Source organism: Accipiter gentilis, chromosome 24, assembly GCF_929443795.1.
Source record: "Accipiter gentilis chromosome 24, bAccGen1.1, whole genome shotgun sequence".
In the NCBI taxonomy this organism is placed as follows: domain Eukaryota; kingdom Metazoa; phylum Chordata; class Aves; order Accipitriformes; family Accipitridae; genus Astur; species Astur gentilis.
Genome location: NC_064903.1, coordinates 17,444,305 through 17,468,792, shown reverse-complemented (window position 1 = coordinate 17,468,792; position 24,488 = coordinate 17,444,305). Strand labels below are relative to the sequence as shown.

Sequence of the window (24,488 nt, the reverse complement as noted above, 5' to 3'; positions counted from 1 at the left end):
GCTGCCTGTGATCCATCTCGGCCTGGCTCACGTGAAAATGTCTGGCCCAGAGTACTGCGGGTGCAACGCTTTGCGTGTTCACCTCCCTCCAGTGGGCTTCTGCTACAGGGATGATGCTGGATGCCGGTGCTGGAGGCACCCGCTGCCTGCTGGGCTCCCCTTGCCTGGGGTGCTGTGCGGCAGACGTGGGCGATGCCGGTGGCACGCTGGCCCAGGGCACGTGTGAGCCGTGCCCCAGCTCATCCACACCAGCCCCACGCATTTGGGATTTGGGGACTTGACACCATCTCAGCAGTGCCGGTGTGTTCAGGAATGCAGTCACGGGTAATTAAAAGGGCTTTTTATTTCCTTATTACCCCATTTCCACTTCGTTCTCTCAACTTTTGCCCTTCCAAGAGCAGAAATTATTTCATTTACAAATGTTTATTAAAATGCAATGATTTCTGCAAAACGCGTAGATCGCTACGGTCTCCCTTCAACCAACCAGTCCATCCCCCAGCACGGCGTAACCTCCCGTGGGCTAGGTAAGCCTCGTGATTTCCTTTATCCACTTCAGGTACTTGGAGACCCTGGTGTAGATGCCGTATTTACCCGGCTTGGCACATTCCTCACCCCAGCTGGTGATCCCCGTGAGAAACCAGGTGCCCTCGATCTCGGTGGTGTAGGGACCTCCGCTGTCCCCCCCGCAGGTGTCACTGCCCCCGGCCGGGAAGCCCGCGCAGAACATGTTCTGCAGGATGGTGGTGGAGGTGCTCTTCAGGCAGGTCGGCCGGTCAACGAAGGGCACCTTGAGGATCTGGAGGATGGTGGCCGGCCGGCCGCGGAAAAGCGTGCTGCCCCAGCCGCTCACCGTCCCCGTCCCGTGCTTCAGCAGGGCGTTGGTGAACTCCCGGCTGCCGATGCAGATGGGAGTGACGTAGCTGTTGAAGCTGAGCGGCCGGTCCAGCTCCAGGAGGGCGATATCGTTGTGGTGCTTGTTGATCGTGGCGTTGTACGTGGGGTGGGGAAGGATTTTCACCACTTTACGCCGCTGCTCCGTGTTGTCTTCCTCGTTGGTGTTGTATTCACCTGCAGAGACCAGCATGGCTTGGGCTCCGTGGCCAGACCAGCGACCGTGCCCTGCCAATTCCATCCCGATGCGATACCAGCCCGGCCGGGTGGTTGCAAAGGGATGAGCGCTGCACGCCCCAGCCCTTCAGGCTGCTCCGAGCCTGGTGCTGGCGAGTCTGCTTGCTCCTTCTCAAAGGGCGTTGGAGGTTTCCCCACGGCAGCACCTCCTCGGTCCCTGCAGCCGGCAGGACCTGGACCCCCAGATATGACGCCAGGCACGCACCTGCCGATCAAGTGCCAAAGGTCCAGATGCTTTTGCCGAAATTAGTAGCAATGTGGCTGTTCTTGGGATTTAGCACCCTCACGGATACGTAAGGGGGATGTTGCCCTAACATCAAAGAGGGGAAAGCCCCTAGAATGAAAAATCTTCCTTTAAAATAAATCATTTCTTAGTGAAAAGAAACCTGACCTTCCCTTTTCTTAAACCACGCAGCCACAGGGCAGAATGAGGTGCGGGGGGGCTACGAAATGCCACCCCCCCGATGCTCACAGGTGCCCCCGGGTCCCTGCTGCCCACACGAGGCTCAGCTGCTTGCGATTGCAGGGTGCTGCCGGCAGCTTCAGGCTCCTGTGATTGAGTTGCTGGCAGCCTATTACCTCCCCTCCCGGCTTGTGTAACAGGTAGAGGGAAGGGAAAAAATGTTCTGTGGTCTTGGGTCGGCAAATGGGCAGCATCTGGGTCTGCCTGTCGCCGAATCCCCTCTCCTGCCTGTGAACTGGCTCTGCTGAAGGCTCCTGAGCAGGATGACTTTTCCCGCTTGCTTTCGCACAGCCCAAGAGGCGCAGGGTGCGTTTAACCCCTGCTGCAGTATTTCTACATGCTTTGCTGTAATCTCCAGAATATACGATCTCCTCTAAACAATATCTGCAGCACTCCTGGCCCTGGCAGTGTCCTGTGTCTGCTGCGTCCGCCTGCGAGGAGCGGCACCGAGTCCAGAGGGAGAGGTGAGGCGGTTTTCTGTCTTCACGTTAATGCTGGTGCCTGATGAAGGTGGGTTTGGTGGCTGGTGCTGCTGATGTGCTCTGTGAGGGTTTTTTTGCAGCAGAGTGTGAATGTCAGCTTCCTCACAGGCTCTGTTTCGACAGTGTAAATGTAGGATAGATGTGGGGGAGACTTTCAAGAGGTTTTTCTTATGCTATGGCTGCTTACTGTTGCTGGGGACCTGAAAATATGCTTCAGGGATGAAAGTGGAGAGGCAAAGAAGGGGAGGGGAGGGGAATGCTTCTTCCACCCCCTGCTATTGATTTTTGGGCCTCCCAGGATGTTATGTACAAAGCTGAACATCTAGCGTGAATGGGCGTGAAGGAATCAGATGTTGCCCATGCAGTATACATGGTGCAGGCACAAATTCAATAGTCCCTGAAGCCCTGCAAAATCGTATTTTGCTTTCTTGACTTGCTGCTTGTCCAAAATCCTGCCCTGGAAACCCAGCGGTGCCGCAGAGCTGTGTGAAGGTAGCGTGAGGGGACTTGGCTGATAACGTATCCTAAACGGATAGGGCGCGTGACATGCAGGAGAGAGCCTGAAAGGAGAGGCAGTTTGCATGCAGATGTAGCAAACGCAAAACCTCTGTCCAGGTGGAAACGTGCTTTTCTAGGGGGAGACTGGGTTTTGCACTGGGCATTTTGTACTTTCTCACATTAGCGCGTGTAAGGGTGGGCTTTGTGCTGGGCTTTCCAGCAAAACTGCCTGAAAGTAGATGGCAAAAAATGCTGCGTGCAAACTGCGAGCCTCATCCTGCCAACACCGGGCAGGTGGTGCCCAGCCCCGTAGCACTGGGTCTCCAGGGTCTGGCCAGGCACATTCAGGAGCTCTGCCACGTTCACGTGGAAGATGGAGGTGCAGCTGGAGCCCTCGTGATGAGCTTGTTTCTGTAGATATAAGCTCAGCGCTTCAAGGCTCAGGTAGAATGTCATTTTTGTCACTAATGCATTTCATAGTGTTTAAACAGAAAGCATGATTCTTCCATGTCTCCTCTTGGTGCTGCTCGTAGCAATTACTAACTATATTAGTGTTCCCCTCCTGTACCGATCAGTGTAACCCTCTTATACTACATATTCACACAGGGGAGAAACAAATAATTTGGGGAAGCTGATTCTGCCACAGCTGTGAAATGTGGCACCACGATGCTTGCCAAGCCCCGGTGCTGAGTTATCAGCAGGCTGCCTAGCAGGGTGTCTGGAAGAGCTGGGTACCAAGAGTTGGGGGAAACACCATTTTTCAAGCAGAGATAGGTTTGTTTTATAGCATAGCAGTATCACTTGCTGTGCAACCTGGCCACACCACCCCTGCTTAACTCCCCAGAGACCCTGCTCTAAAAGCGCACTTCCCCACATGCCAGCCCGGTTTCTCTAGTTCAATCCATAAATTCTATTTACTTCTTTAGAAGTTAGGAGAAAAAAGTAGTTATCTTCTCCTTGCAAGGAGTTAGTTAGGTTGCTGGTGCCCCTCTTGCACCAGCTACGTGAATCCATTCTCTGAGAGTTGTGTGAAAACTTAGTGCGACCCCCAAGAAGAGCAGAAATCCCTAGTGAGGTCCTACGTGGCTAGTAGAGATAAAAATCCATCACATCAGCTCGTGAAACAGCATCTTAACTGAAGCCCACCGGGCTTTTAAGCAGCCTGGGGTTCTCTCTGGCTCGGATGAGATGATTGCCTGTGTTTGCAACAGGGTCCAACAGCTCCATGGCTTTGGGACCAAGGCCAGACCCAGCTCGCTGCTCCCACCGGAGTGGTGGTACCTGCAGAGACCAGGCTGCCGAAATGCCGCAATCTGCAACCGGGGCCTCGATGCCCTAAAGCAACTTGTGCCGCGTTGCCGCCCGTCACGGTGGCGCGGGTCCCAGGGTTCTGCGGGATGCCTTGTGCCTGGCCAGTGCAAACCCCATCCCGCATCCCTCACCTGGGCTGGCCCGATGCTGCCCGAGGTGCTCACCTGCCACGGCAGTGACGTTGTCGCCTGGCTGCAGGCAGTGCGCTGCCGTCACGACCCATTTCTCGTTGATGATGGATGCGCCGCAGAAGCCCACGCCGTGGCTGTTCACCAGATGAACCTGTGGGAGCAGAAGGAAATCACGCTCGTGGGTTTGTGTAAATCGGTGAGGAAGAAGAGTGGGACGCTCAGGTTTTGTTTGGCTATGGGATGGCCTGCCTTTAGGTCCTACAGACCCAGTGCTGCCAGAGATGATGTTTCTCGGGAATTCCCTGCCCCTCTGTCCACCGTTGTCACAGCGGGTAGCCAGCACCGCTCCGCACACGCCTTAGTGCCCCATTGCACTTCTCCTCCCTTTGCTGCCAGGCTGGGAGGGCCGACAGCCCTGAGCGTAAACCTCAGCATAAAACTCGGAACATCCAAAATACAAGCACTTCTGCGCCTCCTAAAAGTGCCAGTGACTGGATCTTAACTAGTTAACGAGGGAAACAATCTTAACTACCCATTTCATTTGGGCATCTGACTGCCTCAGCACTTACGGGGCACAAGCCAGGAAGCTAAAATTTCTAATTAAACTAATCAGCTGACTCGATGGACTGTGTTTAAAAGAAGGATTGCTTTACAATTCACCCTTTTTGTTCCTTTCACGTGACGTAGCTCGTCACTATCTATCTGCCTCATACTTTCCACGTAATTCCTCATTCGATGCCTCGTTAGGCAGAGCTGGCTGCGTTTTAAGGAGCTCAATATCCATAACGAAGAGGACAAAGCTTGTCCACGGTGATGAACCGGCGTGCCTCCAGGCCCACAGCAGTCCTCATCCCTGGTGTCCGGTGTGGGGTCTGCCCCAGGCACCGTGGGCCGTGCCCATCCCCGTGGCGTCTGGCCGCGGGGCAGGCTGCTGCCGTGGGGCCTGACCCCCATGCGTGCCTGGGGGTGCGAGACTGCCCGTGGAACAGCCAGAGACAAGACAGTGACGTGGTTTATAAGGCCCTTCCCTGGGATCTGAGCCCCACAACCAGTCCCAAGCCCCAGCACCCCTCCTGGTTGCTGCCTGAATCCCCAGCCGGCTGAGCATCTTCATTTGCCAGCTGGCAAAAGGGCAACCAGGATTTTTTTTTTGGAGGGTCCCTGGTCAGGTAAAGGGGTCCATGAGCACAGGCAGCTAGCCAGACTTGGTGGGCTTGCGGCGTGTGAATTTTATTTCTTTATGGAAAATGATTTCTCATATTTGACTTTCTGGTTCCTCTCTTGGCTCTCTGTGAATGGGTGGTGGGTGCCAGCATCACGTAAGGCTTGTCCCACGAAAGGCTGAGCCAGAAAGCTCTGCGTGGCCAGGGCGGCGGGACGGCCTCTTCCTTTCAGACACAAAACATGACATCCCAACAAACCTCCTGCTGCTGCTGGTGGCCATGTATGTCCCCAACACATTACTGGCTTTTTTAGCTCTGAAATGGAGGGCAGATGCCTGCTCCTGACCTGTCTGCACCCCCCCTGCTCACTGCTTCGCTCCCTCAGCAGACGTAGAGGGATCGGCTGATGTGTGTGAATAGGCATTTACGTCCCTGTGTGGGCAACTTTTCACTGACGTCACCGGTGTCGATCTGTGCCAGAGCTTGCAACAGAAAAAGATTTGCCATTCCTAAAACCTCATCTGAATTTATTATTTTGCACTCCCAGCCACTGAGATTTCTGCGCTCACTGAAGCCAGAGTAAAATTTAAGGGCAGTAGATGACTTTGAAAAAGATCCAAGCTAGGAGATAACTTTCCTTTTGACAACAATTTAAAAGTACTTGCAGAGCAGTGGGTTGGAGGAGGCTTCTTTGCAGCCTCCCTTCGCCTGTGATGTCACTTTTTGGTGAGGTAGAGATGAGTAGGATGTCGCAAGTTGGGTAAAGAGAGAGCAGCTGGTTTTCGTAGATGTCTTACGGGGCCAGATCTTTTGTTGGTATAAATTGTTATGGATCTGTTGAAACTGATGCAGTCAAAAAATGAACTGCGTCGTTCCTTGCGAAGCTGCGCCTTGCAAAGCTCCCCTCCCTCAGCCTTCGGCTTAATCTTGGTAAATTTGTGGGCTACTGGGAAATCTGTTGCTATACCTCAAAACCAGATCCTTTGTGCCCTGTCCGATTAAACTGCTGTGACTGCCTTCTAGCCAGGGTAGACCCCCAGCCAGGCAAGTTTTGTTGCTGTGGCATAAAACCGTGTATAGAAGGAGGCTGTGTTCCTGTTAGACTTGAGATCTATTGCTAAAGTAACCTGAGAGACGGGCTTTGGATATGTAGAAGTAAGACAATCCTGCGTTCAGAAGGAAATGAATAGACAGAGCGATTGCTGGGGTTACAGGAGAGCTGCAGAAAGAGCCAGTACCTGCCAAGGCACCTCGCCTCGCATGCTGTCTGATCCACCGACAACCCGGGTGCCCGTCTTAATTATCGGTGTGATTTTTGTGGTGGTGGCAGCGCTGGTTTCCGTGACGTTGTCGAGCACCTCGTCGTGAGCATCGTCGTGGTCATCGGCGGTGATGTTCCAGTGCTCAAAGGTGTTTATGGCTCGGGTGAGCTTGCTCTTCGCTTCGGGAGCCGTGATCCTCCCACAGGGATACGGCACTGGGAGAGAAACAGTCGCGGTTATGACCGGCTGCGCATCACGCTGAGGGTTACAGCGATGGAAGCAGGAGGAGAGGAGGCAAATGCTGCCTCGGCTCAGCACCCTGTTTTGGGACCAACACGGGAGACGCAGGGCTGTGGGCTGACCGTGCGTTCTCCGTGCAAACAGATGCCCGTGCCTTTGAGCCGCAGTGCCGGTAATAGGTAGAAGTAGCAAAAGCATAAATTGTTTCTGGGCTTTAGAAATGACAACCAAACAGCTTTTAAAAAGAAGAAAGCTTGTGAGAGGGAGCGCCCGTCTGACGGGACGGTGCAGCTGTGCCTTTATTTTGTGGGATGCTGAGGTGCATACCTGGGAGGCTTGCCGCGGTAGGCAGCCGGGCGCTTGGCTGACATTTCTGCAGCAAGTAACTCCAGTACAATAGAAGTCCAGCTGGGAGGGGGGCAGGAAATAATATCTGCCAATTGTACAGATAATCCTGCTTGGCACCAAGGTGAGGAAAACATTAATAAACTCTTTTTAGAGTTGTAGATTTTTCTCTGTTAATGAAGATCTCATCTGTAGGCTCATTTCAGATGAGCTCTTCCCATTTCTCTCCTACGCAGTGTGTGCCGAATTCCTGCTGATAGTGGCAGTCAAAATAGTAAATAGCATCAGGCATTGTCTTTCATCTGAAAAGCTTTCGACAGCCCTGTGCAAACAAACTTGGTGTAAAATCAGATGCAAGTGTGGCCTACTGAGATTTCATATGCTTTTTTTAAACGGTCTGCTTTAGGAATAGGGCTTAAATAAGTGTTGAGTGATGGAAAGTGCTACCCGTGAGGTTAGGCTAGGAATTGAAGGTTTTAGAGCCAACAGAAGCTAAGCTTTTGCAGGAAGGGCAATTACCCAACCTGAAAGATGATCTTATTGCTAACAGTAAAACTTTCTGGTCCAGTGAAAGTGACACAGCATGTTGGGCAACACAGGCCTGACCTCTTACTGATCTCCATTAACAGAAGGACTCCCAGCCTAAGATGCTTCCTACACTGATTGCTGAAAGTCAGCACCTGCAGGAGCTCCAATTGCTCCTGGCTGTACTTATCAGACCTTCAGAAACTAACTCACCTGTGCGGGTGCCCACATGCTAGCTTAGGTGTGCAAATCTCTTACTCTCGGGTGATAGAAATACAATAGCATTAAATGTTAAATTGACCTTAGATGACAAAATATTTCTCTGCTCAATCTCCTCTTTCCTCTGCCAGATGTGCTTCTGAGATGTTCATGCCCAATTAACTTGCTGTGTTGCGGTGAGTTGGGATTGCACATGTCAGGGTAGTTTGAGATACTATAACAGCCTAGGAGTGGGGTAAAGTTGGGGAATACAACAAGAACCAGCTATTCTTTAGCCCTTTATGAAGTTGCATCCTCAAGCAATGCATTTCCCCTCTACTCCACTCAATACCACAGCTAAACCATGGAGTCTAGTTCCCGTTGAGGGTCTTTGGGTGCAGATACACACTGGTGGGAGGACAGCACCACCACAAAGCTTCACTTGTTTCCACCCAACTCAGGAAACTACACTGCCTGATGGCCAGCCATGAGTTGGACTTTCAGGAGGATTTACAGTAAGAAAGGTTGTCTTTTGTTCTGGAAAAGCCCAGAGCATCCTTGATGTAGGATCAGTAACTAAATAGTAGCTCCTGTTGGAAGAACATGGGAGTGAGCTCTGGCTGGACACCACCGTGTATGCTGGTGTACCTGAACGCCACGTTTCTGCCTCCAGAAAACTACTGATTCATATCTGGAAATACAAGATGGCTGCAAGTGGGAGAGGCATCTGTGTGAGCAGCCATCTGAAATGAGCATTTGCCTGGTGAACAAATTAATGGACAACTACCCTTGTTCTCCACCCATCTAGGCTAAAAAAGGGTGTTTAAATTGCATCCTTCAAGCCTGACCCCACATCTGCCGTTGGGAAAGTGCAGGGTCAGGTTTTTTACGTTTGTTAAGCAGGAAAACAAGGCTGGTTTCCAACAGGATATTGCATTTCTATGAGATCCATGTATCTAAATCCAGGACAAGGCCTTGGAAACTTCCACCCAAATCTCTTAAAAACACTTTCAAAGCTAACCTGTAGGTTCACAGGACTTTCCATCTTCATGAAGTCTATAGCCAGCAGCACAGGAACACACAACTTTCTGCGGTGGGTCATGCCTGCAGAAGTGCTTGCAGCCTCCATTTTTAATGGCACAAGTGAAGTCTGAAAGAAAATAAAATGAAACTGTGAAAGCTCTTTTGAAATACAACTGGTCAGAGAGTTGTTGGGACTTGGGCCTTTGGACTCAGCCTATAACCCACTGGAACTGGTTGTTCCAGACTATGGAAACTGGATGCTTGTTTACAGGGAGAGTGTCCTCCTCCCAAATCACATCTCTGCCCATAATGAAGGAGCGTTGGGCACCTCTTCGAGAAGGCAGGTTGAGGAACGGCCCTATGAGAGGTCCCACTGAGCCCTGGTGCAGCCTCCTGCATCTAACAACTGCGTGCTGCCTGAAATTTGGCAGCGTGACTGTAAAGGGCTCCTGCAAATATTTGGTTACGAGCCACGTGATTTCCCCACTGTCATACCGCTCTCCTTCCCCCCATGCTTACGGCAATCCAGCCCCAGCATGGATGCTAGCGGAGAACGCCGTGTGTCAAATGGGAGCAAACCCTGAACCCACGAAGGGCTTTGTGCTGGGATTATCGCTGGGCTCTGAATTTAAAACCTCAATTCAAAGCCATATGTTCTTCGTGACGTACCAATAAATCATTGCAGCCTGACATGGAAGACCCATTTCAGCAGGATGTTTGATGAAACGGGTCCCAGACTGAGGCACGGTGAGATTCCCGTGACTTGCGTGTGTCTTCTCCCACCCCACCTTGCACTCCTCTGCGGTGGGAACATCATCTCTTGGAGGTGGGAAACCACTAATAAGCAGACGCCCTTTTAATTCTCAGTGAGTTTTCAAATAACTTCACAGCAGATTAACTCCACTCCTACTTCCTCAAGGACACCTCCCTTCCTGTAGCCATTTTAATGCCATCATTTACTATTTTTACAGAGCTCCTTTTCACGCCTCACTTCTAGCTCTATTTTTGTTCCTGTCTCACTTCCACGAGAAATCTGCAATGAGACTATTTAATTTGATGCAGCTTTGAAATGCTCTTTTTAACGTACACTCCTCTCTTGCCAGAGCAGAAGCACAACTAGAAAGAGAATCTTTTATTAGTGCAGTGAGTCTAGCACATTATGCGAGTCGCACAGCCCCTGATTATATTATAAATATAAGAGCTGAATATCCCTTTTGCTTAAATTATCAGCTGTTTGGTTTTCATAAATTCCTCAACCCATCAGGAAAATATTTGCCTTTTGTTTGCCTTCAGAATCAAGGTTGCTGGTGATAATTATAATTATGAATTTAGCAGAGTGCCATTGAGAGGAGGTTGCAATAATCCGGCCCTGCTCAGCACCTGCTGCCCAGCCTGGCATGAGAAATGGAAAGGAGGAGTAAGAGGATGGGGGCCCCACCGGGGTCGGTGGAAAACTGTTGCTTTCAGCAGGTGGGCACGTCGTCCCTGATTGACGAGCAGCCCCGGAAAGGTTTGTGCCGGGGAGATAAAGGAAGGTCTCTGTGTCAACATTTGCGCTGGCAGCTGCAGCGTGCTGAACAAAAGACCTTGAGCCTGAGTCTCTGTTGAACCCCGCGTAAGAGCCGGCATCTCGGCGCTCAGCGGAGGTGGAGCTGGGGGTCCACCGAGGGCAGGAGAGGACAGAGACATCTGCTTCTGCATCCTCGAGCATGTCCCCCTGTAATCCTGTTGCCAACAGGCTGGATTTGCACATTCATGCAGTGCCTTAGAGCAAGGCAAAATGTGTCTGGAACAGCTCTCTAGTAGGATAAAACTCTATGCCCATTTTGACACGGTGGGATTTCAAGTAGGGCAGAACAACCACAGGACGAGTCCCTGGTACGTACCTATCTCGCAGTTTCTGCCTTCGTACCCAGCTGGGCACCAGCACACATAGGAACTTACTGCGTCCTTGCAAACAGCTCCATTTTTGCATGGATTGGGGTCGCACTGATCTCCATCTTGGAGAGAAGACAGGAGAATTAACAAACGTGAGCATCCACCACAGCTGGTGCCGACCAAGCGCTGGAGCCTTGCTCTGTGCAAGCCTCCTGTTAAAGACGAGCAAGAGACTGCACGCCTTCTTTCTTTGTAATGGAAAAGAAGTCAGATGCTGGCACCCAAGGGCACAACAGACAATGTCTGGGGTAACACCAGCAGCAGTGCTTTACCCAGAGTCCTAATTATGTACCCTGTCCCGTGTGGGTTAATTCTGCTCCTTTCAGCAGAACTCCTCTTTCAGTCTCACTCATGCAACAGCTCAACAGGACCTCATGTCTTGGCTAAATTGGGCAAAGTTAGAAGGTTTGCTTCCTCAAGAGTGGTTAGGATTTCCCAATCTGAATTATTTTAACACTACTGTCTTTATGCTCTGAAGGTTTGGGCCAGTTCTTTTGGGTTTGGAGACCTCTCTGTGTATTAGGATCGAGAGCTTTGGTCATTGCTCTTTCTTTCGAAGTCTTGTACTACTGGTCTAGATTTTTCTTTACATGTCAGGGCTTTTATTTTCACAGTTGCCTACAGCTGAGAAGCTGAGGCTTTAATATAAACACTCAGTATTGCAAAATTAGTGATCTAACACTGTCGAAGAGCAAGTCAGTGACGTTAAATTACAGGGAAGTGTGCTTTGAAATGGTAATGCAAAGAGAAGGAGGAAGGGGAATGTCTTGATGCATTTGTGTCCTGCCAGTAAGCATGGCTGTTAATGGCGCTTTCAGGAACGGACTGGAACGCAAAAGGCAGATAGCAAACAGGGACAAAATGGTTTTGTCTTGTCTAAGGCACAGTGTTGGGGTTTGTACATAAGGCCTGGATGACGGCTGCTGTTGCTGCCCGGTGAGGGCAATCGGGGCTTGGTACCACTTGGGTGCTGTGCAAGGGGGTGAGCCCCTGTGGGCAGCACACGTTGGGAACAGCAGCTTGTAAGCTGAACATTAAACCAGGCACTTTGGATGATAGGGGAATACATGGCATTTACTGTTTCTGAAGAGCTAATGGGTTACAGTGGCAGGGAAACAAATGCAGCGTTGAGTTTCATCAGTTGGTTTTTCAGATGACAGTCTTACAATGCAAATCTAACTTTTTTATTTTATAGCCGGGACTGAATAATCTGAATTATTTAAGTCTTTTTAGTGAGATGTTCTGGGCGCTTTGCCAATCTACAAAGCAGTTCATTTATTGAAATGTCCTTAAAATTAGTTTCAGATGTTTTAGTGGGCATTGAAATCTTTTTGGTAAGGGACTGAGGAGTCATTGGGGATGGAGGCTGAAAGGGAAAAAATAGATGGTGGAAAGAAAATGGTGGAGATGCAAGGGTTTGGGACCACTGGTGTGAATTGCAAACAGCTGTTTGCTATGATCATGTTGAGGTTCCACTTTAATATGGCATTTCTAGGGATTCATGCTGTGCTTGCACAAAGCTGTGCCTTATCTGGAGATCTCTGCTTGAGAACAGAACATTTGCTGTTTGCTGAAGGGATGTTAAATATTGTTGTTGTGTTTTACTCACTACCTCAGCTAAAACTAGAAGCCCAGGGTGTGACCTGGGTTCAATGGATCCAGTGGTCTGTGTGAACCAGAGGTTCTGTGAGGTTTTTGAAGTTTGTTCAGAAAAAACCTGCTTAAAAAAAGAAAACGTTAAATAATTTTTTTTTTTTTTTTGTGCAATTTGTATACAAACGGGACAGACCCAGGCTGGGTGGCTGCAGGATTTAGGGTGCGTAACTCTGACTAGCTCTGTCCTTACACACTTTCTGAATGCTGGAATACATTTGTTTCACTAAACATCTGCTACTTATGCGCTGAGAGATTAATATCATGCATTTGAACATGAAGAAAGCAGCTCTTACCGATGTATGTTTTCCAAAACTCCATCTGCAAACAAAAGAAAAAAAAAAAAAGTTTTCTTTGATTTCTAATTTCTGGGCTCTGCCTGAGTGAAGTAGTAAAGGGATGACTCCAAAGCTAAAGCAAAAGACTCACAGGAAAACAACCACCTCCGTAATCCCAGTGGTGACCAACAAACCTTTAAAGCAGTTCCCCAGCCCAACTGATGGATCACAAATGAGAATAAAACACGAAAGGTGCTGCAGTTGGCCCCTGCAGGTTTTCCCCTTGCTGTTCACTCTTCCCTCTCCCTTTGTGCCTCCTCACCTGAAAGGCTCGTAGAGGCGTGGGCTGGGGGGAACAAGGTTCTTGCCATTTTGCAGCAGCGATACTCACTGTTTTCTCTGTGTTTTCAAACACTTCTCGGGCTTCTTCAAAGCTGCATTTTTCTTCTATGCATTCTCTCTCAAGGTTCCCAGGAATAACCTCTTCCAGTCTGTTTGAATTCGCTCGCTTTTGTCTGCTCAGAACGGAGCTCGCCTCTTTGTTCTCGATGAAGACTGCAATTTGAAAAGAAAAAGGGGCTAGAGAGGAGCATGCACCGCCATGGGATGCAGCTGGGATGGGCTGTCAGGGCTCTGTTCTCCCAGAAAGCAAGCCCTTTTCATGCATTTGCCCCCCTCTTGCCCCATGGCCAGGGATCTTTCAGGATCGCTATCATCTACTTGAGGTTTCTTTGGTGTCTAACTGAGGATCACATCTGGAGAACCGAGTCAAAATAGTCAATCGACAGAAATGACTGATGTCGAGAGGGTGATTAGGAGCGCTGAAGTTTGATGCTTAAAATACCCTAAAGCAGATGGTGTATCTCCTATCATAGATGCACAGACTGGAATATTTGAGAGAGGAAAATAACAGTCTTTTTCATGCCGCTGCTTGGTGAGGTCTTGTTTGGACACAGAAATTGTTCTGCTTTAACTGTCTCTGTGTGTTTTGGCTGTGAAAGGCCATTTGCCTCTGCAAGCAGCTGCGGCCCTTGGAAGCCACGGGCCATTTGCTTCTCTCCCTGCTCCTCGTCCTTGCCCGCGCGCCTGCGTACCACCGTTTCTTGCTGGCAGGAGAGGTGACGTGAGCCCTCCTCACCCCCTGGGCCAGGTCATGTCAACGAAGTGGTGTGCATCCACCTTCAACTTGCTGGCTGAGCGCCCAGGCAGAGACCTGCTGGTGCCGCAGGGACCCCCGGTCTAGGTGGGATGTCCGTGGTAGCCACCAGCCTTCCCGTGGCGGCTGCCTGGTGAAGGGCACAAGGACGTGCGGTCCCATCACGGTGCTACCATGAATGCTTTCCCAACAGGGCCGCGCGTCCCATCGGCAGGGTCACCAGCAGCAGCCTTCCCACGGGAGCTGGTGAGCAGGATTTGCTCCTGACCCGCTTCTCGGAGACCCCCACCTCTGTTGAGCACTCTTCTCCCATCCCACTGCTCTAAAAAAGACATTATTCACCCAAAGGATCTTCCTGCTTTGCCTCCCCAGCCTCTCTTCTCTCCCCACCCTCCCTTAGCGCTCGCAGCCATGTCCCTTTTTGTCACCAGATGGCACGGTAGAGCAGCTCTTGGAGCTGCTGGTGGCCACCCTGGACACGGACCCTTATCTGGGGCTCTGTGCTGGAAGGGGTTCAGGCACCTGTGGGCCTGGTCCCTCTGAGGGTTAAGGAGAGTATGAGCTCAGCCAGGCAGACAAAGAGTGAGGAGCAAGTACCAGCTGCTCGTTCCTCCTCACAGCTAACTTCTGCTCTCCATCCAGAGCAGATCCCAGCCTCTCCGAACCCGCAGAGGATCGGTTTTGTTGAAGTCTCACGAGTCCCGGGAAGGTTGCTCTGATTTACACCGTGCTACTGATAGTGTAACCAGCTCCTTCACCTGAAGAATTCTCTGCAAGAAATTGAGCTAATAGTTTTTGCAATGCTTTTAATCATTGTACGGCAAGCTCGCACCTCTGCCTTCCTCATGCTAGTGTGTTTTTTGGTTAAAAACAGAGTGCATTAAAATCCTGACCTTAACCTAGCTGTTTGGCAGTAGATGTTGATGGGTAAAGCACTGACCTCTGAAGAAGCCGGGCTTGTTTCAAACACTGCAGCCCCCGTGGGGTGGCCGGTCCCCTCCCAGCTGCAAGTTGTGGTTTACGTGTGCGACATGAACATCCACCCCCAAGCGAGCCTCCCCGGCTGAGCGGGGGGCTGAGAGCGGGGGGACACAGCCTTGCTGGAGGAGACCTGCCTCCTTCTCCCCATGGCGTGGGCTGCAACCTCCAGCTTGTCCCCAAGCTGGGCAGAAAAGGCTCAGGTGAGAGCGATGGAGCAGTTTTTCTTGGTTTTGTAACCCAACGGGGCTCTGCATGTGCTTAGTGCCTGGGGAAACCGATGCGGGCACAGCCACCCGTCACCCTGCGTGAAGTGAGGTAGCTGCGTTAGACCCGCTCCTTCGTCTCTTCCCGGTGGGCTGTGCCAGGCACCTGCCGTAATTAACCCATTTACCGGAGAAAACTAATTTTAATGAATGCAGCTTTACCTCCCTCAGATCCCTCTAGGCTTTCTCAGTTGCTTACTGATCCCACATGCTGCTTTACAAGCAGAACTTGATTTGAACTGAACCTTGCAGGCCCCATGGGGTAACAGGCATGGTACTCACCCTGGCTGGAAACCATCCTCACACCAAGAATATAGTCACACATGACTTACCAGCTCCTGAACCAGTAGCTGAGAGAGAGAGATGGGTCTCCGGGCCAAGGGGCTGTGGGGACAGACCTGTCCTGCCAGCTGAGTATAGTATTTTCTAGGAGGTACACCCAGGTGGGTAGTGGTACAAATATACTTAGGCTCTGCTCACTTTTCATTGCTAAGCAAACATTTGGGAAAGAGACCTTTTTCTTTTTAATCTGTTACTTGCAGTGTTTTAACGGAAGAAGAAGAGCCAGCCTTGCACCAAACAAGTACTCACACTGGATGTCAACCAGCCTCTGCTGGAAGTATTGCTGCTACAGATAAATCAAGCAATAGCCTGCATTACTATGTGTGATTGCCCACATCCATCAACTACTCTATCTTGTCTACAATTCTGGCTGCATCTTGCAGTCTTTGTTAAATTCACGCTGGGTTTGGCTTTAAACAATTCTCACAGTGGCAAATCCAATGACTGTTTTATGGATGTGAGTACTTGTTTGTACTGCAGGACAAAGGGACGGCACACCAAGAGGTGTGGATGTTACTCCACCAGCAACACTCTCCCCTTTTTTTCCTTCTGTGTGTGGGTACACGCATTCTAAAATGGCTGAATCAAGCTCTGAAAGCTTAAAAGCTGCAAAAAATTTCAGAAAAATCCCATTCTTTAAATTAATCCCTGTGACACATTCTGTGTAAAATCAGCATAAAAACTATTATTTCATTCCCAAGAAAAGAACCAGAGCATTAAAGAGAGGAGCTATGAAACACAGCAGTCCCTCTGAGCTCTCATCTCTTATGAGACTGTACAAGCCGTCCCACTGACAAGTGACAAACTGTCCCTTCACCTGTGCCGGTAACCCCCCCCCCCCAGCCAAAAGTGAAGGACTTGCTAGGTTTTAAACAAACCCACCTGTACTTTCGGCACCAAGACAAGCTCCCAGAAGACAAATGGAGAGTGCGAGGGGGATATTTGCCATCTTCTTCCCACTGCCCAAACCTCTTGCTAACAAATTGTTCAGGTGGTGGAGTTCAGTCAATAGTTCCAAAGTGCAAATGCTTGTTTATTTACTCTGGGTAACCCTTTAATTTAAGGTCCCCAGATGTGCCATTGCTGAAGCTTGAAACGGCAGCATGGGTGTTATCGGGGAGGGCATATCCACGTACAAGAAACCTGCTGGGTGGTTGCAGTACTTGAGCTCATCTTCTGCCCTGTAGGATGTTACTGCCAAGTTTGGGGGTTGAGCATAGCACAAGAATAGATTAATTTAGCCTCGGTGAACCTCTTTAAAGCACTGGATCTCCCATTCCTGTTCAGGTGATGTGGTTGGCCATGTAAAAAAAAAAAGTCCACGGTAGCATTTTCAAAGGGTTCAGTATGGTCCACGTTTTGTACAAAAGAGCCGGCACAATTCCCTTGAAGACAACACTACAGATGATGTTTTTTTCTGGGAACAGGAACCCTTGGAGCAGGGCCATGTCAGCCAGCATGGTCTCACATTGGTTATCTAATTAAAAACCTGGATGAAGTGAGGTGAGACTACTGGTCCATTATCCAGATCCACTGGGGCAAAGCCTCGATACATATGGAGTTTCCTGGGTCCTGTACTGGAGGCCACGGGAAGGAACCTGCTACTTGATGGACAGTGGGCTGGCATCGGGATGTGCTGATAAAATGCCGGCTCTGGAGCAGGGAGAGTGTGCGGGCTCCTGGCTGCAGGGCAGCCTTTGCCCAGGGCAGGTTCACAGGCTGCTCCTGATCCACACTGGCCAAACAGAGGACTAAAAGGGAGGGAAGACGGGGGAAATGAAATAGGAAAAAAAGGGTTTCCTACAGAAAAGAAAGAGTGGGTTTTCACATGGAACCATTCATATTTACTGGTGGGTTACTTCTAACTTTTAAAACCCATCTCTTCCCCTCTTCTGACTTTCCCTTAATATGAAGAGCTATTTCAAGGTGAGTAATTGCTTTAGGGAAAATGCTGAATATTGTAAAAAAATAAAACATCCACTTCTGGAAAGGTCAAAAATCTGCCCCCTCCCCGCTTCCTTGAGGAGCTGTAGGGAGAGTAGGCCAAAATCTTTCATCCCACTCTAGGGAGGGCTCGTGGACTTTCTGACAATGCCCTCTTCCTCAAAACCTGCTTCCCAGCTTCTGCTTCTCCCCTCACTCCCCCATGCATAGGGCAGAACTCAAATCCATCATTGCACCTGTGCACATCTGGCGCTGGCAGAGCTCTGCCCAGCTACAAGAAGTCTCAGACAGAGGCATTTTAAGGCAGAACTCCATTTCTGAGTGTGTTGGTGGTGCTGTTGCCTTTTGGTATTGGCTCAGCCCTAACACTATGCTTAAGAAGAGCAGTAAGAGGCTAGCAGGCTCTGATGGCTTGTTAAAGCAGAAGAGCTACAAGGGGGGAGCTGGCAGGTTTCACTAGTTCCCAGCAAAGCAAGATGGATGTTCTGCTATTGTCAATGCAAGGGAATCCCACAGCGCGTTTCACGGCACCACGAGTGCTCACGAGCAGGCGAACGCCATCCGGTGAGACGCAGGGTACGTACTGTGTTGGATGTGCCCACGTCTCGCAGGCTGGAGAGCTATTAGTTGCTATGAGGCTACAATAGCCCTTGGGTAGTCATTAAAGTGTTTGCTTGAGCTTATGAACTATAAATTCCGTGCACTCGGTCCAAAAAATTAAAAATATTCCTTTGTGCAGCAAATGGGAGAGACGTTTATGGTTGCATGGGTATTTGGAGTTACCTTTCTATGCGGAAAGGACCGATCAGCTGCAGGTAAATATGAGATGCTGAAGGTGAATTACAGCCTTGTGAGATCTGTGTTGCCTAGGTGGGCAAAAATCTTTTATTTTTCCCTTTCTTGAGCAAACAAAAGGTCCTGAAACCTATAATTCATCTTTTTTCTTCTCGTTCCATTTGAAATGATCTTTATTCATTACTGACAGCAGCTTTTGTTATCAAATTTCTGGGGTAGATAAATGAGTTAGGATGAAGTAATGTGCTGTTGATGTAAATTGAATGCAAAGTGAAGAAGGTAATGATCATCTCATTTTCTGTGCATGGGAAAATGCAAATGTGAGAAAATAAATTGAGCTAAAATGTTGAAACAATACATCTCCTATCAATAAAGAGGAGTGTAGAGAATGGCCTGCCATAACAAAGGATAATTACAATCTCATTACTGTAAATATTTTACTTTACAACATAGGTCAGTCAAATTATTTTTGGTTTATGGTGCATATTTCACTTGTAATAGTATTTGCAACATTATTGCTAATTAATCTTCACAGAAAATGCCAACATCATTAGAATAAACAAGGCTATTAATACAAATAATTTCTATTGTTTACTACTACTGCTGTCAACTTCTGGGGCACTAAATTGAAAGCAAAGTGTTTCTTTTTATTTATTTTGCAAACAAAATCCCCAGAACTGCGATCCCCACCATGGACGCTTTGGAGATGAAAGCTTTGCTGTTTAAGAGGATGACATCAATCGTATCTGGATACATTTTAACTTGGTGTTTTATGTTCTCAAAAGAAGGCTATTTAAAATACATAGCCAAGTCATGTTCCTTCTTATTAAAAAGGTTTTCTGTAGCAATGAGCTGTTAGGAGATGTCTCTTCTGGTTTGAGGTGCTAGGTTTGGGGCTGGTTTTGTTGAAATAGCCCCTTTTTTTGCTGGAACACAACCATCACACATGTGTTTGCTGAGAGTGTGTTTCTGCCAAAGGCAGAAGGAGCTGCCAGGGGTGTAGGGCAGCGTGTTCCCGGCAGGGCCACCACCTCGGGCTTGGGGACTGCCCGTCTTTCGGAGAAGCTTTCTGCTGCAAAGTGAAATGAAGTTTATGAGAAGTCAGAACAAGAAAGCTATTTCCATTTTAATATGATAGATTTTTTAAAAATGTGCTCTGGCTGCACTGATCAATAATGTTAAACAGCCTGATGGCTTGAGGATCTTGTTAAGGGATTGTTCATAATCTCCCTTGTCTCCAAATGCACTCTTTTAAGTGAAAAATCCTCGCTCAAAACCTTAAGCAAATTGCAATTTGCCCTTGCCCTCTAGACAGCTATGGTAAGTGATCTTTCCTTAACCAACAGCAAACAAGCTATTTCTGAAAAAAAGAAAAAAAAAAAAAAAAGAAAAAAAAGGAAAGTAATGCTTGATCTTTATTTTCTCCCCACCCCCCCCAGCCCCCCCACCCCCCTTTATTTGATTACTTTGAAGTCCCTGGCTTTTTCTGGAGCAGTGATTGTGGGAAATTATCCAAATATAGAGACAGCACGACCATGGAGTCCTTTGCAGTGCCTATCGTTCTGTTGTAGTCATTAACATGCTGGGGAAAGCACAGATTCTGTTAAAAGTCCCAAAGCCACTGAAGATACTAAGGTGTATTTGGACATCAGTGGCGTTAGTGACCTACCGCCGGCGAGGATATGCCCTCAGCTTTCACAGGTGGGATGCAGAAGCCTTGTCCCCGTGGCTGGGAGGGCTCTTGGCTGGTGGGATCGCAGGGGCAGGGAGATGCTGCTGCTGACTTCAAATCCGTGCTGTGGGAGAGGCGTTCAGGCAAAACGGAGGTGGCTGGCTTTGGTAATGTGAAATGGCAACCAGGACCAACTCTTCAGTGATGGCAGCATAAAATTTGTGCAGGAGCAGTGTTGGCTCATAGCTCTGCTGTCTCTGAAAGCCTCTCTCCTGCTCCCCTACCCATCTCAGGGCTTTCAGATCCTGTGTTGGGCATTTTTCTCCTGCTTTTATGCAGAGGCTTCAATATTTGTGCCAAGAAACAGGCTCCCCTTGCTGAATACCCTCCAGACACGTCCATTGCAGTTAGCACTTAAGCTCCGTCCCTCCCATTTTATTCCGTTTTTAATTAGACTCCTGAATAGGAGCACAGAGCAAACTCTGCTTTCATCTGGGAGATCCTGTGGCTGTGAAATATTTACGGGAAGTAAATAACTGTCAGAAAGTAAATAAGTCCCTGACTCTACATGAGTGTAAAAGTGCTTTGAAATAGTCTAATTCGAATAAAAGCTCTTCATGTTGAGTGGCAGTAAGAAACAGCAACACAGGCAAAAAATTCCCAATGTAGAAGGTAAACACAATTACTAATTCATGGAGCAGCATGTTTCACAGTAGCAGCTTTAATATCTTTCTTCTCAGTTTGATTTAAAATAGGCCAGATTAAAAGGAAATCTGGATTTGGTTTGGTCATCATCTTTTCAGAAAGCGGAGTGCAAGCATGGCTAGACACACCATGCTGCTGAAGTTATTCTAAATTTAGACATTGCCATCTCCACTTCAGACTCTGAATAAAGCAATGAAGAGCTCGGAGAAGGCAGCAGCTCTTGCAGGTTTTGAGGGGTCAGGTAGATCACCAAGCTCAAACATCATCATACAGGGCAAGAACTAAGCTAAATATAAGCTGAAAAGCTGGCTTGCCGCTGTGTATGGGATAGAGGCTCATCCCGGCTTGCTGATGTGAACTTGAGTTCTGAAGGTTGCTTTGAAACAGATGTCTGCAAGATGTTTCTCTCTCCTCCAGCAACCCCATTGCTCCCATCCGCTGATGGAATTAGTGGTGTAGTGTCCTAGAGAAATACTTCTGGACCAGGACTCTGTTAATAGAGAGAGGTTAACTCCAGCCAGCGGCATCCAGCCAAGCAGAGGGAGCTTGTTTCCTTCTTCACTCACGGGAGAAGATTCATCCTGCCTTGCTCTGATGCCTGTTGTTGGAGGAGGGAGGTGTGTCTCTCTTGCTCTCCCTTTCTGTTGGCTAGAAAAGGAGTCAAACTTTATTTTTGGTTAGTTAAAATTGGGGTGAAACGAGTCTCAAGCAGCACATCCAAACCCTTGCACTTAACTCCATCAAAGCCCTTGCACTTAACTCCATACCGAGCATAAAGTAAGAACGTTCAGTGTTCTCCATTTGCCCATTTTCTATGTCAGCGTTTGTGACTATGCCCTTGTTCGTTTTCTTTGCCTTAACCATATCGCGTCTGAAGTTTCTACCTTCTCCTTGTACCAGGGCATCCTTGTGCCCTATTCACCTTTTCTACCTCCCTTTCTTGCTACTATCTATCTTATCCTTTAGGGACCAAACTGTCTGTCATATTAACATTAAAATCTGCGGGAAGGATGTGCAGAGAAGAGATAAGGATATTTCTAATCTGTGTATCCCTAACTGATACCACCAGCCAGCTCCCTCAGCCATAGGTACTTGAAGCAGTGGCACTTGAAGCTTGTCCTCTGCTTAATAAATGCGGTCTCAGAACACCCTTTCCAGCTGATTGACTTGGGAGGGAACTGGAAAAGCTGAGACCTCTCCCTATAACTCTTGGACCTACTGCATGTCGCAGTCAATAGTTGACACATATTCAGAGGGAGGGACCTCACGGTCTCCGCTATCTGCTCACGTCAGCAGATGTGATGGATGAAACCACTGCTCTGGTTCCAGAGGGAAACACTGCAATTTTCTCTTGAAATCCCAGGACTGTCAGAGGTGTATGATGTGAGGCATAGTTAAGACTGAGTTAAGACTGAATTGGCCTTTCGAGTTGGTCTGACCTACTTGGGTTTTCTCTTCTGTTCCCCTGACCTAGTGCCCTGGCATATTTTTCTTGCTAACAGTGTTCACTAATGGATGGTTGGAGGCGCTGACTTGCCAGCTCTAACAAAACCAACAGCGCTCTGCTATGAAGGTTAATTTGCAGCCAAATTCACCAAAAGAACTAGCCAAACTGCTCTGCACACTTGGGCACTATTTTGAAAATACAAGAAGGATGGTAGTTATGTACCAGGTGGTTGCTTCAGAGGGGTGATTTTCACTGGTGTGCAGTGGCGTCCCTTCCCTGATGGAGGAAGGAACCTGCTGACATAAAGATCTGCCATGACTGTTTGCAGGTGGGCTTTCCAGTCTCTGGTGCTCAGAAGGCACAGAAGCTTGGGTTCCTCTTTCTGAATTTAATCTCCTAACTTGAATTGCCAAGTCTGGGACCACGGACCCCGTAGCTGCAGGAAGGAGGTACTTCTAGAGGTTCAGAGACCCAAAGGGTCAGACGCTGGGGATATGGCTGGGCTTTGAAGTGCCTTCATCCCCGTGTTGCCTACACAGGGAACGTACACACCTATGCTCCAAATGCAATGGGAAAACGACACCTCGCTGTCCGTGCGTGTTTGGTGCCTGTAGAGTTGCTGTGTCAGGCCTATGCTTTGTTCAGAAGATGTTGGGAGCCTTGATAATAAGAGGATGGATGGACAGTAGGATGCAAAGGGGCAGATGAGGGCTGGAACCTGAGGTGACTGTAGAGAATGCAATGGTGCTTCATCAGATTTGCACTGGTTGAACTTTGAGTTGAAGTGGATCATATAAACGTTACTGCAAACGTCCTGAGAGTTTTGCATTTAAGCTAATACAAAGCAAAAGCAATCGTAAAAAGCAGCATCCCTATCTTACCTTAGGAAATTTCTCTGTCTTGGTCTCACTAGCCCTCTTTGCAATTAAGGTTGTATGAGTAATTATGAATATGCTGTTTGAGTTGAAGCATATTGTAAACTTCTCTCACATGCATGGAAATACAACCAGTTGAAAGATGCGATGTCTAATATATGACACACTCTTTCTAAATTAGGCTCATCTCTTTGAAAAAATGCATGAGTTCCACAGCTCAGGCTTAGATCATAATTTGAAACTGCAGAGGATTATCTTAGAAATCACAGAAAGCATCTCCCAAGGGTTTTTGATGGATGTTTCTTCACATCAGCTTTTTATCTTGAAAGCTGTGTCAAACTCATGGAAACACGAAGAGTTTGTGATGTGTGCTCGTTCTAAAAAGCATCACAGCTCCCAGCTATGAATCCTGATTCGACAGGTAAGTGCTACCTATGCTCTTCCTATAAATGAATATGGGCCTGAGTGTTCCTTCTCTTCAAGGCTTTGCGCTTTCCCGCTAAGGTTGCAACGTGCAAGGAATGCAGGACGGGAACACAGTTTATCTTGCTCAGGTACTGACGTCATCTTGATGATCTTGTAGATTTAGGATCAAATTCTGCCACCCCTTCATGCCAGCGCAGTTTGATTGACTGGAATGGGGCTGTAGGTTTGGCCGTCTCTTAATGGGCCACCTCGCTGCAAAGCTGTGTGACTGGGAGTCTGGCATGATAGCAGTGGCTGTCTCAGTCCTTGGATAAAACCAGGCTAGTGAGCAAACCAGGTGGCAGGACTTCACAATCATCACGCCAACCCATTGGTAGTTTGTGCCATGAACGTGTGAGGACCTATCCTTCCCTCCGCAGTTTAGCTGGGTCAACACCTCTGAATGGTTTCCACTTTTTTTTTTTTTTCCCCTAATATTTTCTCTGGTTGGTTTGCTGTGGTGTCTGAAGCATACTGAGAACTCCCCAGACATGAGAGAAGGGACTGTGTGTGCCCAAGGAGAGCTTCACAATGGGCACAGCAGATAGGGATCAGGGAGGTGGGACTCTATAAATCAACAACTTTAATTATTTACAGCCTGGAAAAAATGAATGGAGAGATGTACTGATGGAGCCAAGACTTCAGGGGGAGTTCAGGAACTAATCCGTAAAAGCCAACGAGTCTATTTGTGCCTTGAGCAAGTGACTGGAGTCAACCTCCCCAGGAGACTCTGGCAGTGCTGCTGGGTCACCCGCCATTGACAGAGACAGCCTGTGTTGGAGCTAAATGACTGTGGTACAAAATGGCACCTAAAATAACATGTGTTATCCCACATAGCCGCTACTCCACTCTTTTTAGGGAGGAGATCCGTCAGCTCCCTCTGTGTCCTCTTCGGGAGAGTGATGGTACAAGTCCTCCCTCTTTTTCCCTTTCTCCCTTCTCTCCTCCCGTGTAACTCTGCTCTCCTGCTTTTCTCTAAGGCTATTGTAGTACTTTTCAAGTCAGCTTAATCATAAGCAGTCCTTAATCACAAGCAATCCTTTCAGTATTAATATAATAGAAAATTCAGATGATGCTTCTGGTTGTTACGGACATTTGCACTAGTGCAAGGCCAGGAGAAAATACTGCGGTGTCAGCACAGGTATAAATAACCACCCGGGGCTGAGGGCAAGCAGAACCGAACCTCAGACCTCCCTATTTCTGCT

General features: G+C 48.6%; 1 protein-coding gene across 1 annotated transcript; it reads right to left on the bottom strand.

Moving 5' to 3' along the window:
- Window positions 1–489: 489 nt before the first annotated feature.
- F9 (coagulation factor IX) lies at window positions 490–16,379 on the bottom strand. Its single transcript, XM_049827215.1, has 8 exons — window positions 16,263–16,379; window positions 13,030–13,193; window positions 12,657–12,681; window positions 10,656–10,769; window positions 8,768–8,896; window positions 6,415–6,653; window positions 4,047–4,164; window positions 490–1,068 (listed from the first exon to the last, which is right to left on the bottom strand). The coding sequence occupies exons 1-8, from the start codon at window positions 16,327–16,329 to the stop codon at window positions 521–523; spliced, it is 1,404 nt and encodes a 467-aa protein (XP_049683172.1). The 5' UTR covers window positions 16,330–16,379; the 3' UTR covers window positions 490–520.
- Window positions 16,380–24,488: the final 8,109 nt, after the last annotated feature.